This window comes from Parambassis ranga, chromosome 3 (assembly GCF_900634625.1).
Source record: "Parambassis ranga chromosome 3, fParRan2.1, whole genome shotgun sequence".
Lineage (NCBI taxonomy): Eukaryota > Metazoa > Chordata > Actinopteri > Ambassidae > Parambassis > Parambassis ranga.
In genome coordinates, this window is record NC_041024.1 from 384,714 (window position 1) to 397,384 (window position 12,671).

At 53.6% G+C, this 12,671-nt stretch overlaps 1 protein-coding gene across 6 annotated transcripts in view; it reads right to left on the minus strand.

The window, feature by feature from the left end:
* The window catches only part of LOC114432981 (FH1/FH2 domain-containing protein 3-like), a 13,116-nt gene extending 908 nt beyond the window's left edge, over positions 1–12,208 (minus strand). The window contains exons 1-24 of one of the 6 annotated variants that reach the window (XM_028401153.1): positions 12,050–12,208; positions 11,621–11,726; positions 11,413–11,507; positions 11,210–11,321; positions 10,539–10,633; positions 10,321–10,464; positions 9,318–9,715; positions 8,947–9,054; positions 8,242–8,316; positions 7,837–7,863; positions 7,557–7,607; positions 5,876–6,030; positions 5,645–5,695; positions 3,499–3,654; positions 3,256–3,425; positions 2,537–3,151; positions 1,720–1,875; positions 1,462–1,644; positions 1,268–1,387; positions 938–1,099; positions 674–864; positions 404–596; positions 153–324; positions 1–25 (exon numbers count right to left, since the gene is read on the minus strand). The exon at positions 1–25 is cut by the window's left edge and continues 152 nt beyond it. In XM_028401153.1, coding sequence (XP_028256954.1) covers positions 1–25; positions 153–324; positions 404–596; positions 674–864; positions 938–1,099; positions 1,268–1,387; positions 1,462–1,644; positions 1,720–1,875; positions 2,537–3,151; positions 3,256–3,425; positions 3,499–3,654; positions 5,645–5,695; positions 5,876–6,030; positions 7,557–7,607; positions 7,837–7,863; positions 8,242–8,316; positions 8,947–9,054; positions 9,318–9,715; positions 10,321–10,464; positions 10,539–10,633; positions 11,210–11,321; positions 11,413–11,493 — 3,440 coding nt within the window. In that variant the 5' untranslated portion in view covers positions 11,494–11,507; positions 11,621–11,726; positions 12,050–12,208. Of the gene's footprint in view, positions 26–152; positions 325–403; positions 597–673; positions 865–937; positions 1,100–1,267; positions 1,388–1,461; positions 1,645–1,719; positions 1,876–2,536; positions 3,152–3,255; positions 3,426–3,498; positions 3,655–5,644; positions 5,696–5,875; positions 6,031–7,556; positions 7,608–7,836; positions 7,864–8,241; positions 8,317–8,943; positions 9,055–9,317; positions 9,716–10,320; positions 10,465–10,538; positions 10,634–11,209; positions 11,322–11,412; positions 11,508–11,620; positions 11,727–12,049 lie in introns of all 6 variants that reach the window. The other 5 variants (XM_028401152.1, XM_028401157.1, XM_028401156.1 and 2 more) reach the window with 5 other exon arrangements.
* Between the last annotated feature and the right edge of the window lie 463 nt (positions 12,209–12,671).

Sequence of the window (12,671 nt, forward strand, 5' to 3'; positions counted from 1 at the left end):
TGAGAAGGACTCACTCTGCCCAGACCTGAGGAACAGAACCAGGTTCAGGATCACTGAAGTCCAGCACAGCAGACCTGAGTTCTGAGAAAACCTGAGTTCTTTCCAGAAAGGTTTGCGTTCTGACTGGTTCTAAGATGGGTTCTGGTTCTTACTGCGGACAGCTCGGGAGCGCCTCGGGCCTCTCTGCTCAGCGCTCAGGTTGCTGCTGATCAGCAGGTTCTTCATGTTCTCGTGCTCCTCTTCCTGATCTGGCCCCACCTCTGCCGCCATGGTGACAGGAGAGGGGCTGTCCTGACGAGGCACCGCCCCTGAGAATTTCTCTGTCTGAGGGGAGAACAGGAAATAGATGTGATCAGAACATGATGGTGCTGCTGATCACACAGGAGTCTGATTGGACGGTCACCTCGGTGATCATCTTTCCTCGCGTCTTGGTTCGCTCTCGGTGAGCGGCTCGCTTCCGTTTGAGTGTGAGGACTCGCTCTCTGGTGGTTCGATACTCCAGAGCGAACTCGCTGATAATACGACAGAAACTCGTCACCTTGATGTCCCTGACGGACGAGGACGGCTGACCCAGGAACAGCAGGAAGGAGTGGAACCTGCAGGAGGACAAATCCAAAGTGTGTGGGAGCCTCACACAGCAGACTTGGTGTGTGTGTGTGTGTGTGTGTGAGACCTGTTGATGACTCTCCTGTGGACGACCTTCAGGATGATGATCCTCTGCGTGCAGTCCTTCAGGAAGTCTGTCATCTTGTTCTTCAGCACTGCTTTGGTTTCGTGTTTGGCCACCACCTTCAGATTGTCCCATGATGCTTTGCAGCGTTTCTCCAGCTGCACCAGGTTCTCAGACAGCAGCTCAAAGTCCACCTGAAAACATCACAGCGTTGGCGGCTTCAGAGCTGAAGGAGCAGAGCAGGAGAGGAGCAGAGGAGGACTGTACCTTGGCTGAGCGGGTGATGGCGGGGACCTCCGAGTACACATCAGAGGATTCTGGGTAACTTTCTGTCACCAGGCTGCAGGTGTGATGCAGCAGAGACTGACGGTGGACTGTATCCTTCACCTCTGCCACCTTCTCCAGGTAACCCAGCTCAAAGCCTTTGGCCTGAACACACACAGACACACACACACACTGAGTCTTTAATCTGTGTTTGAAGGAACAACTTCACCCACTGATCCAGATAAAGTCTGAGTGTACAAACAGATTCTTATCTTCCTCACTGCTGATGAGTTTGTGTGTGTGTGTGTGTGTGTGTGTAGCGTCTGTCCTTACATTGGAGCTGTTCAGGAAGTTTCCGATGGCGAGCAGCGTGGCCAGGATCCTCCTGAAGGTCTGATTGGATGCCAGCTGCTCCATGCCGAGCTTCAGGTCGAACAGCGGCTCTGCGATCTCCTGCAGGGGGCGACACACTGCGTTCACTGACTGCTCTGCCTGCTCTGACACTGACCCACCTGCTAACCGTTTACCTTCTCCAAAGACTCGTAGTTGAGTTTAAAGGCCCAGAGCTGGAGGCGGGGGGTCAGGGCACTGATGGAGGCCAGGCTGAACAGGAACTGCTCCGCGGTGCCCAGCGGGATGTCGGGATTGGCCAGCTGAGCCTCCTGGATCTTCTGCTTCTCCTCCTCTGTGGGCGTCATCGTCAGGATTTTCTGCTCAGGATAGAAAGTTGCTTTAAAAAGATCGAACACGGCTGCATCTGAACACCGACAGGAAGTGGCGCTCACCTCGATCCCCTCCTTGCTGATGGCGAACTCGTCAAAGTTTAGGATGGCGGTCTTGATGACATGGACAGCTGGCAGGACAGTCATTCCGATGTTGATGGCGTTGCTCCTCTTTGAGTCCAGAACCAGAATCTCAGACTTTTTGCTTTCAGGTCCTTTCTGCAGGGAAAACAAACATTAAAAACTGTCGGCCATGTTTTTGTCAGAGCCACACAGGAAGCGCCTCAGTTTTAACTCTAACAGGCAGCCAGGCCTCCTACATTAACACAAACAGTTCATCCTCACAGTCAGGAAAAACAAGGAGGATCATCCGACCTGTAACTGACGGTCCCTGAATGCATCACGGAATCTGAGCATCAAACGTTTCATCAAGTCTCTTTATTACACGAGTGAGAAACAAAGAGTCCACTCCAACCAGACTCAGTAAGAACTGAAAGTCCTGTCCCCCTCAGCAGGACGCCATGATGGCGTCACTGTGAGCAGCAGTCACATGACCAACACTCAGAGGGTCAGCTGATCTCTGTCTGAACACCTGAGTGATTCTAAACACACACTCTGACTGCAGACAGGATGGAGCTGACCAATCAGAGCACACGGACTGATCATGTGACGGGACATGTCACGTAACCGATGCTACATGTGTCAATATAATCTAATCATTTCTATCACGGACTCTAAAGGAGCCATCATGGATGTGTGTAGTTCTCTGGTCTGAGGTCTGAATCTCACAGCGTGTGAGCACCCTCTGGTGGACAAACACTGTAACTGTTGCTGCGACCTCTTCAGCTCCTCCTTCCTACTCACACACAGGACCAGTTACCTTGGCGACAGGCAGGTCTTTGGCTTTGGACTCAAACAGGTGCTCGAGACGGGTCGTGTCCACCGCCACCTTGTCCAGAGACGCCCACACCGTGCCCCGCCCGAAGCGGCACTTCTGAGGCCCGTCGGCGTGCTTCAGCTCCCTCCAGAACAACTTCACCGTCTTCTTCTTCTTTGGAGAGAACGGCGCTAAGGACGCAGAGAGAGGAGGGGGTGGAGGGGGCGGAGCTCCTGGAAGAGGAGGGGGGGGTGGAGTGGGCGGAGCACCTGGAAGAGGAGGAGGGGGTGGAGGGGGCGGAGCACCTGGAAGAGGAGGAGGGGGGGGAGGGGCAGGAGCTCCAGAAGGAGGGGGGGGAGGAGGAATAGGGGGGAGGCTAGAGAAGGACAAGGATGAGGATGTGGAGTCAAGGGAGTCCATGTCCAGGACATCGATGTCCTCCTCATCTAGCAGGTCAGAGAAGTCCAGGTCTTTGATGCGCAGCGCGGCGGCACTTGGCTGCAGCTGGTCCCAGGCGTCGGCGGGGACCCCAGGGCCCAGAGGGGTCATCTGTGTGGTCTCCAGTCGGCGGGCGTGGGTCTCCACGTCAATGCTGCTCTGCTGCCGGAGGTGCCGGTTCTAAGGGTGAGACCATCAGAGACAGGTTCAGAGACAGGTTCAGAGACAGGTTCAGAGACAGGTTCAGGCGGAAGCCTTCGCTGTGAGGTCATATGACTCCTGACCTGCCGTTCTTCAGCCAGGCGGGCGAGAGCTGCCTGGGCGGAACCTTCCAGACCTTCCAGCTCCGCCCTGCGGGAGGCGCTGTGCTCCCTGGAGGCCGTGGACTCTGCTGAGTGCGCTCCGAAGCTGGAGACGTGTTCCAACACACGACTGCGCCCAACCAGGTCGTCCACTGAGAGGACAGGAGAGAAGCAGACTCAGACCACGTCCACCAGCAGCAGAAACCACTTCAGTCTCTCTCTCACCGGCCATGAAGCCGCCTGCTGCTTCTTCTTCGGTGGTGTCAGGAGCAGCAGCGGTCGGGCTCAGCGCTGCTGTGGCAGACGTCTTCGAGTACAGCATGTCCAGCAGGAACTTCCTGTCATTGGACAGCATGCTGCACTGCCGCTGCACAGGGGCTGCTGCAGGTGTGGACACATGTCAGAGACACACAGACAGACACACACACACAGACACATGTCAGAGACACACACACAGACACACACACACACACACACGTCAGAGACACACACACAGACACATGTCAGAGACACACACAGGCACACACACAGACACATGTCAGAGACACACACAGACACTCACAGACACACACAGACACACACACAGACACACACAGACACAGACACACACACACAGACACAGACACACACACACACAGACACAGGTCAGAGACACACACACAGACACACACACACACATGTCAGAGACACACACACAGACACATGTCAGAGACACACACACAGACACACACACACACACATGTCAGAGACACACACACAGACACATGTCAGAGACACACACACAGACACACACACACAGACACATGTCAGAGACACACACACAGACACATGTCAGAGACACACACAGGCACAGACACATGTCAGAGACACACACAGACACTCACAGACACACACAGACACACACACAGACACACACAGACACACACACACAGACACAGACACACACACACACAGACACAGGTCAGAGACACACACACAGACACACACACACACACATGTCAGAGACACACACACAGACACATGTCAGAGACACACACACACAGACACACACACATGTCAGAGACACACACACAGACACATGTCAGAGACACACACACAGACACATGTCAGAGACACACACACAGACACATGTCAGAGACACACACAGACACACACACAGACACATGTCAGAGACACACACAGACACACACACAGACACAGGTCAGAGACACACACACAGACACACACACACACACATGTCAGAGACACACACACAGACACATGTCAGAGACACACACACAGACACACACACACAGACACATGTCAGAGACACACACACAGACACATGTCAGAGACACACACAGGCACACACACAGACACATGTCAGAGACACACACAGACACTCACAGACACACACAGACACACACACAGACACACACAGACACAGACACACACACACAGACACAGACACACACACACACAGACACAGGTCAGAGACACACACACAGACACACACACACACACGTCAGAGACACACACACAGACACATGTCAGAGACACACACACAGACACACACACATGTCAGAGACACACACACAGACACATGTCAGAGACACACACACAGACACACACACACAGACACATGTCAGAGACACACACACAGACACATGTCAGAGACACACACACAGACACATGTCAGAGACACACACAGACACACACACAGACACACACACACACACACAGACACACACACACACACAGACACACACACACACAGACACACACACAGACACACACACAGACACATGTCAGAGACACACACAGACACACACACACACACATGTCAGAGACACACACACAGACACATGTCAGAGACACACACACAGACACACACACACAGACACATGTCAGAGACACACACACAGACACATGTCAGAGACACACACAGGCACACACACAGACACATGTCAGAGACACACACAGACACTCACAGACACACACAGACACACACACAGACACACACAGACACAGACACACACACACAGACACAGACACACACACACACAGACACAGGTCAGAGACACACACACAGACACACACACACACACATGTCAGAGACACACACACAGACACATGTCAGAGACACACACACAGACACACACACATGTCAGAGACACACACACAGACACATGTCAGAGACACACACACAGACACACACACACAGACACACACACACACACAGACAGACACACACACACACACACAGACACACACACACACAGACACACACAGACACACACAGACACACACAGACACACACACACACACACAGACACACACACACACAGACACACACACACACACAGACACACACAGGCCCTGGGACACTAACCTGGGTCATTCTGGAGCCCTGAGTGTCCGTTTGTGTCCAAACTGCTGGAACCTGAACACACACAGTAAAGTGAATGTCGTCATGCAGCTGACACAAACACACACAGCAGCAAACACAACCTCTGCAGGGCGAGGACACAGCAGCGTCCAGACCAACGACCGCGGTGACTGACCAATCAGACTTAGACTCAGCTGTGAAATGAGTGTCAGTGTGTCACGTGTGTGTTTTTACCAGGCTGGGACTCTGCTGCTGCACTGCTGCCCTGCTCTGCTGCTGGGCTGGGAGTTATGACATCATCAGACGAGGACAGCCTGGACTGACTGAGGTGTTTACTCCTCCTCCTCTTCTCCCACTGTGTGGCTGCCAGGCTGCGTAGGAAGGCGTCTCTGCAGGGACAACAGGACACCAGGTAAGACAGAGCCAGCATGGCCGCCACACAGCTGACGGGCGTCTCCTTCACATGAGCTCAGAGACACAGCGAAGAAGACCTGAGACACAGTCTGAACACCAGGTGTGATGATGAGGATGAAGCAAATATGGCTGACAGCAGGAAGTGAGTTTAGATTATCTGTGAATCATCTTTGTCTGTAGAACCAAACCAGGCAGATTAAACCCCAGAGATTAGACTCCACCCACTGAGACCCACACTCTGAGGAGCCGCCAGCCCGCCACCAGCAACACACACACAGACACACAGACACACACAGAGACACACAGACACAGAGACACACACACACACACAGACACAGAGACACACACACACACACAGACACACAGAGACCCACACTCTGAGGAGCCGCCAGCCCCGCCACCAGCAACACACACACAGAGACACACACAGACACACACAGAGACACACAGACACACACACAGAGACAGACACACAGAGACACACACACAGAGACACACACACAGACAGACACACAGACACACACACACACACACACACACAGACACACACACAGAGAAACACACACACAGAAACACACACACACACAGACACACACACACAGACACACACACAGACACACACACAGAGAAACACACACACAGAAACACACACACACACAGACACACACACACACACACACACACCATCTTGGCAGCACCTGACCACCTCGTCAGTCCAAACATGGGCAAAGAGTCTGAGTGAGGCAGGTGTGTTCATGTCTGCCCTGTGGGGACTGACTGGAGGCAGCCTCTAGTGGACTCTGGAGGAACTACAGTTTTGGACTGTGTGTGACTATAGTTTCAGATTAAAGGCTGTGCTGTGTGGAGGTGTGGGAGGTGGAGCTGCTCCCAGAAAGCAGGTCACATCCTGGTCCTCTGTCTGAGCCCAAACCAGGCCAGACAGTCACAGCCGATCCACAGAGGGACGTCCTGCTGTAGCTACACCCAGGAGCTACATCCAGGAGCACCACCCAGGAGCACCGCACCAGAGCACCACACCAGAGCACCACCCAGGAGCACCACCCAGGAGCACCACACCAGAGCACCACACCAGAGCACCATCCAGGAGCACCACCCAGGAGCACCACACCAGAGCACCACACCAGGAGCACCACACCAGAGCACCATCCAGGAGCACCACCCAGGAGCACCACACCAGAGCACCATCCAGGAGCACCACCCAGGAGCACCACACCAGAGCACCACACCAGGAGCACCACACCAGAGCACCACACCAGAGCACCACACCAGAGCACCATCCAGGAGCACCACCCAGGAGCACCACACCAGAGCACCACACCAGGAGCACCACCCAGGAGCACCACCCAGGCCTGCTCCTATAGGCTGCCGTGTGATCTTCTGTAGTAACACACCACCCAGCCTGAAAACACACACACACACAGAAGCAGTGGAGCCCCTCCCTGTAGCTCCCAGCATGCAGTGGGGCTGCAGCAGTACTTACTTAAACTTCCTCAGAACCGGCTTGTCCAGATTTACATTACAGTCATCTGAGCTGCAGAGACACAACGCATGTCTGAGCAGGACACACACCCACACACAGACAGACACACACACACACTCATCTTAAGAAATATGTCAACAACACAACCTGGTTGTGACAGGTGTTAATGAACTCTGACCTAAAAAATATCACCAGACTGACAACACACACACACAGACACACACAGGAGGAGGAGGAGGAGGAGGAGGAGGAGGAGGAGGAAGAGGAGGAATGTACTCACCACAAAAGCTCTTCAGCCTCCCCAGAGCTGGGGGAGGAATGGGGGAGAAGAAAAGAAGAATTTTGGAAAAAGAAAAAGAAAAACAACATTATAACGTGGAGAGAGAGGGGCGAGAGTCATGGTGTTAAACAGAGAGAGAGAGTCTGTCCAATCACAGATCAGACACAGAGAGCTGCAGGATCAATACAGCATCTATCCACCTGTCTATGATCGGATCTGAATGATACACGAAGAGCAGAGAGGAAACTGATCCAGGATCAATCAGCTGATGGTCAATGCTACAAAGAGTCAGAGGTGACGCAGAAATGACCAAAATAATCTAAAAGGATTCAGAAATAATCCAGAAAACACAGATTATCAAAAAACTGGCTTCTTACTGTTGCCACGGTTACAAACTGGACTTACTTTAAACTGGTTTTAGTCTCTGTCCTGCTGCTGGGCTGCTCCGGGTTCAACTGAAGAGAGGGATCTGAGGAGGAGCTGTTCACACAGAGACACACAGACACACACAGAGACACACACAGAGACACACACAGACACACACAGAGACACACACAGAGACACACACAGAGACACAGACAGAGACACAGACAGACAGAGACACACACAGAGACACAGAGAGACACACACAGAGACACATACAGAGACACAGAGAGACACACAGAGAGACACACAGAGAGACACACACAGAGACACACACAGAGACACACAGAGACACACAGAGACACACACAGAGACACAGACAGACAGGGACACACAGAGAGACACACAGAGAGACACACACAGAGACACACACAGAGACACAGACAGACAGAGACACACAGAGACACACACAGAGACACACACAGAGACACAGACAGACAGGGACACACAGAGAGACACACAGAGAGACACACACAGAGACACACAGACAGAGACACAGACAGACACAGGAAGAAACTGAGTGAGGTTCTGAGGTTCTGGTTTTCAGTTGTCTGCCAGTTCATTGTGTGTGTGTGTAAACAGTAGTTAGAGGCAGTGACTGTGGCTGTGGTGAGCAGTGCGGCCTGCAGGGGGCGCCCTCAGGCCATCCTCACAGCAGACAGACAGGTCGGTCTCGGTGTTACAGACCTGCCGGCGGCTGGAGGCTCCTCTGAGATGGAGCTGGATTTGGAGAAGAGACGGGACTTCCTGCTCAGACCCAGAGCCGTCATGTGGTGACTGAGGAAAGAGCGACTCCTAGTGGTCGAGACGCACCACAGCAGACAGACAGAGAGAGAGAGGGAAACACCGCTGGTTAAATGAGAGACAGTGAACCAAGACCAGGACACCCAGAGTGAGAGCAGAGGAGGAGGAGGAGCCTGTGGGGTGATGAGAGGAGGAGGAGCCTGAGGGGCACAGCTCCTGGGGAGGCGGAGCTCTGACGAGGAGCAGCTGCACGTTTCATCTGAATCAGTGTTTTTATTGTGATAAACCAGAAGCAGCTAAATCGATCAACTTACGGGCTGGGCGGAGCCTTCACCTCCTGCTCTGGGGTCACGCTGCCATTGGGCACCGTGTCGGGGGGCAGCGGAGACCCTCTCTGGGATCCGGACCGGCTGGAGGCCGAGCTCCCGGGCTCAGAGGTCAGCGGGGACGAGGCCCTGCTGCCCGGCTCCGCTGTTGGGCTGGGGGAGGAGACGGCGGGGGACGGGGGGACGTTGGTGGAGGGTGAGGGTAAAATGAAGGGAGGGGGGGCAGGGGAGGCGGAGGGAGAGGAGGACAGGAGGTCAGGGAGGTTCTGAGTGGAGGACCGGCGGCTCCTCCGTCCCTCCTGCTCACTGGCAGCCATCTTTCTTCTCTCTTTACGGAGGTGAGGGGAGGAGTCGTCCAACTCACCGTCCTCATACTTCAGCGCCGTCTGCACAAAGGACACACACACAGACACACACAGACACACACAGACACACACAGAGACACACACACACAGAAACACACAGACACACACAGACACACACACAGACACACAGAGACACACACACACACACACAGAAACACACAGACACACACACACAGACACAGACAGAGACACACACAGACACACACAGACACACACACACACAGACACACACAGACACACACACACACAGACACACACAGACACACACACAGACACAGACACACACACAGACACACACAGACACACAGACACACACACAGACACACACACACAGACACACAGACACACACAGACACACACACACAGACACACAGACACACAGACACACACAGACACACACACAGACACAGACACACACACAGACACACACAGACACACACACAGACACACACACACAGAAACACACACAGACACACACACACACACACACAGAAACACACACAGACACACACACAGACACACACACACACAGATGTGACACAGGCGGAGCAGTGAACAATCACTAACCTCAGACACATCAGAAGTAAACACCAAGCATCGTGAGGGAGGCCGTCGGTGTTTGTTACCTCGTAGACGGTGAACTGTGCTCGGAGGTCAGGCTCCGCCCCTTTGTTGTTTATGTGTTTGTGGATGATGGACTCCATCCCAAGCTGCTCCAGGCTGTCTGTCACATCATAGAACGAGTCCTGATCTGGGAGCACTGCCAGAGTCTGACACACACACACACACACACACAGTTAAACGTTTGCTTACATCACTGATGTTTGCATTGTTTGTTTGTTACCTTGTTGATCAGCGTCATGGCGAACATCAGCAGCTCTGTGTCGGCGCTGTTTCTCTCTTCCAGAACATCCATCACATAACTCCACGGCTTCACACCTACATCACACACACAGACACACAAGGGATATAGTACCCATAGCAACAGCTATGATGGTCACTACACAGCAGCACACTAGGTGTCACACAGGTCACTATTGTCCACATACATGTGTGTGTGTCTGTGTGTCTGTGTGTGTGTGTGTGTGTCTGTGTGTGTCTGTCTGTCTGTCTGTGTGTGTGTGTGTCTGTCTGTCTGTCTGTGTGTGTGTGTCTGTCTCTGTGTCTGTGTGTGTGTGTGTGTGTGTCTGTGTCTGTGTGTGTCTGTGTGTGTCTGTGTGTGTGTGTCTGTGTGTGTCTGTTTCTGTGTCTCTGTCTGTGTGTGTGTCTCTGTGTGTGTCTGTGTGTGTGTGTGTCTCTGTCTGTGTCTGTCTGTGTGTCTGTCTGTGTGTGTGTCTGTCTGTGTGTGTCTCTGTGTGTGTCTGTGTGTGTCTGTCTGTGTGTGTGTCTGTCTGTCTGTGTGTCTGTCTGTGTGTGTGTCTGTCTGTGTGTGTGTCTGTCTGTGTGTGTGTCTGTCTGTGTGTGTGTCTGTCTGTGTGTGTGTGTCTGTCTGTGTGTGTGTCTGTGTGTGTGTACCTCTCTTTACGTCCACAGTGTTGACAGCGCTGATGAGCAGAGGACTGTTGGACTCTGAATATTCCACAAACACAATGAGCAGCTTCAGAGACGTCTTGACCACCAGACGAGACTAAACGGACACAGACAGCTTCAGCGTTAGTCCAGCAGGGGGCGTCACAGCGCCACTCTGACAGGAGCTGGACAGATGTGGGAGGACTCACCAGACTTCCTGTCAGCGTGTAGAGCCACTGCACCGTCTCATTGTGGTTTATCACCCCGTTCATCCCGTCCACAAACAGCATGATCTGACTCAGGGCTGAGACAGGAGGACAGATAGGACAGAGAGACAGGTAAGTTCTGATTCCACTGTGTCCACAGTGGGGTCCAGCAGAGAAATGTCTGATCTCTGCGTTGTGGGTGGAGCCTCACCTCTCAGGATGTAGTTCTGGTAGTTGTGGTCCGCCTCCGCTCCGACTTTAATAAAACACGTCAAACCTTCAGACGCCACAAACTCTGGGACCAGGTCTTTATCGTCCTGCAGAGACCAGAGACAGACAGTAGGTGGACTTAGTGACACACAGATGCCCCCCTGCAGACCTCTGTGCCCTGAGTTTAGTCTGTAAGGAAGGCTCAGAGACATGCCGCTCCGTCCTGCGCTCTGATGTCTCCTCCCTGAATAAATGTCTCCTGTCCGGACTCGGCGGTGGGAGTTCAGAGACCGCTGCGTCTTTGTCCTCACAGAGACGTGGCTCAGAGACAGAGTTCTGGACGCCTCCGTCCAGCTGGACCGGCTGGTCCGGTTAGTTTCTACTTCCTGCTGTCAGCTCTGTTTAAAGGAGCAGTGAAACAGTGTGTTACCTGGAAGAGCTGCTTGAGGGAGAAGAGAGACCGCCGGAGCTCCGGGCCCTGAGAGTTATACAGCTTCTCTGAAACACACACAGGACAGACCGGCGTCAGTCTGAGCTCAGGAGACGAGTGATCCACACCTCAGGACACCCTGACCTGTGACCACGCAGCACTGTGGATCAAGAAGAAGAAGAACTGAAGGCAAACGCTTCAAAGATCCTGCTGCAGAGACCAGCAGAGACCAGCTGAGACCAGCTGAGACCAGCTGAGACCAGCTGAGCGTCTGAGCGTACAGCAGAGACCAGCTGACACCAGCAGAGACCAGCTGACACCAGCAGAGACCAGCAGAGACCAGCTGAGACCAGCTGAGCGTCTGAACGTACAGCAGAGACCAGCTGACACCAGCAGAGACCAGCTGAGACCAGCTGAGCGTCTGAGCGTACAGCAGAGACCAGCTGACACCAGCAGAGACCAGCTGAGACCAGCTGAGACCAGCTGAGGGTCTGAGCGTACAGCAGAGACCAGCTGACACCAGCAGAGACCAGCTGAGACCAGCTGAGGGTCTGAGCGTACAGCAGAGACCAGCAGAGACCAGCTGAGCGTCTGAGCGTACAGCAGAGACCAGCTGACCTCC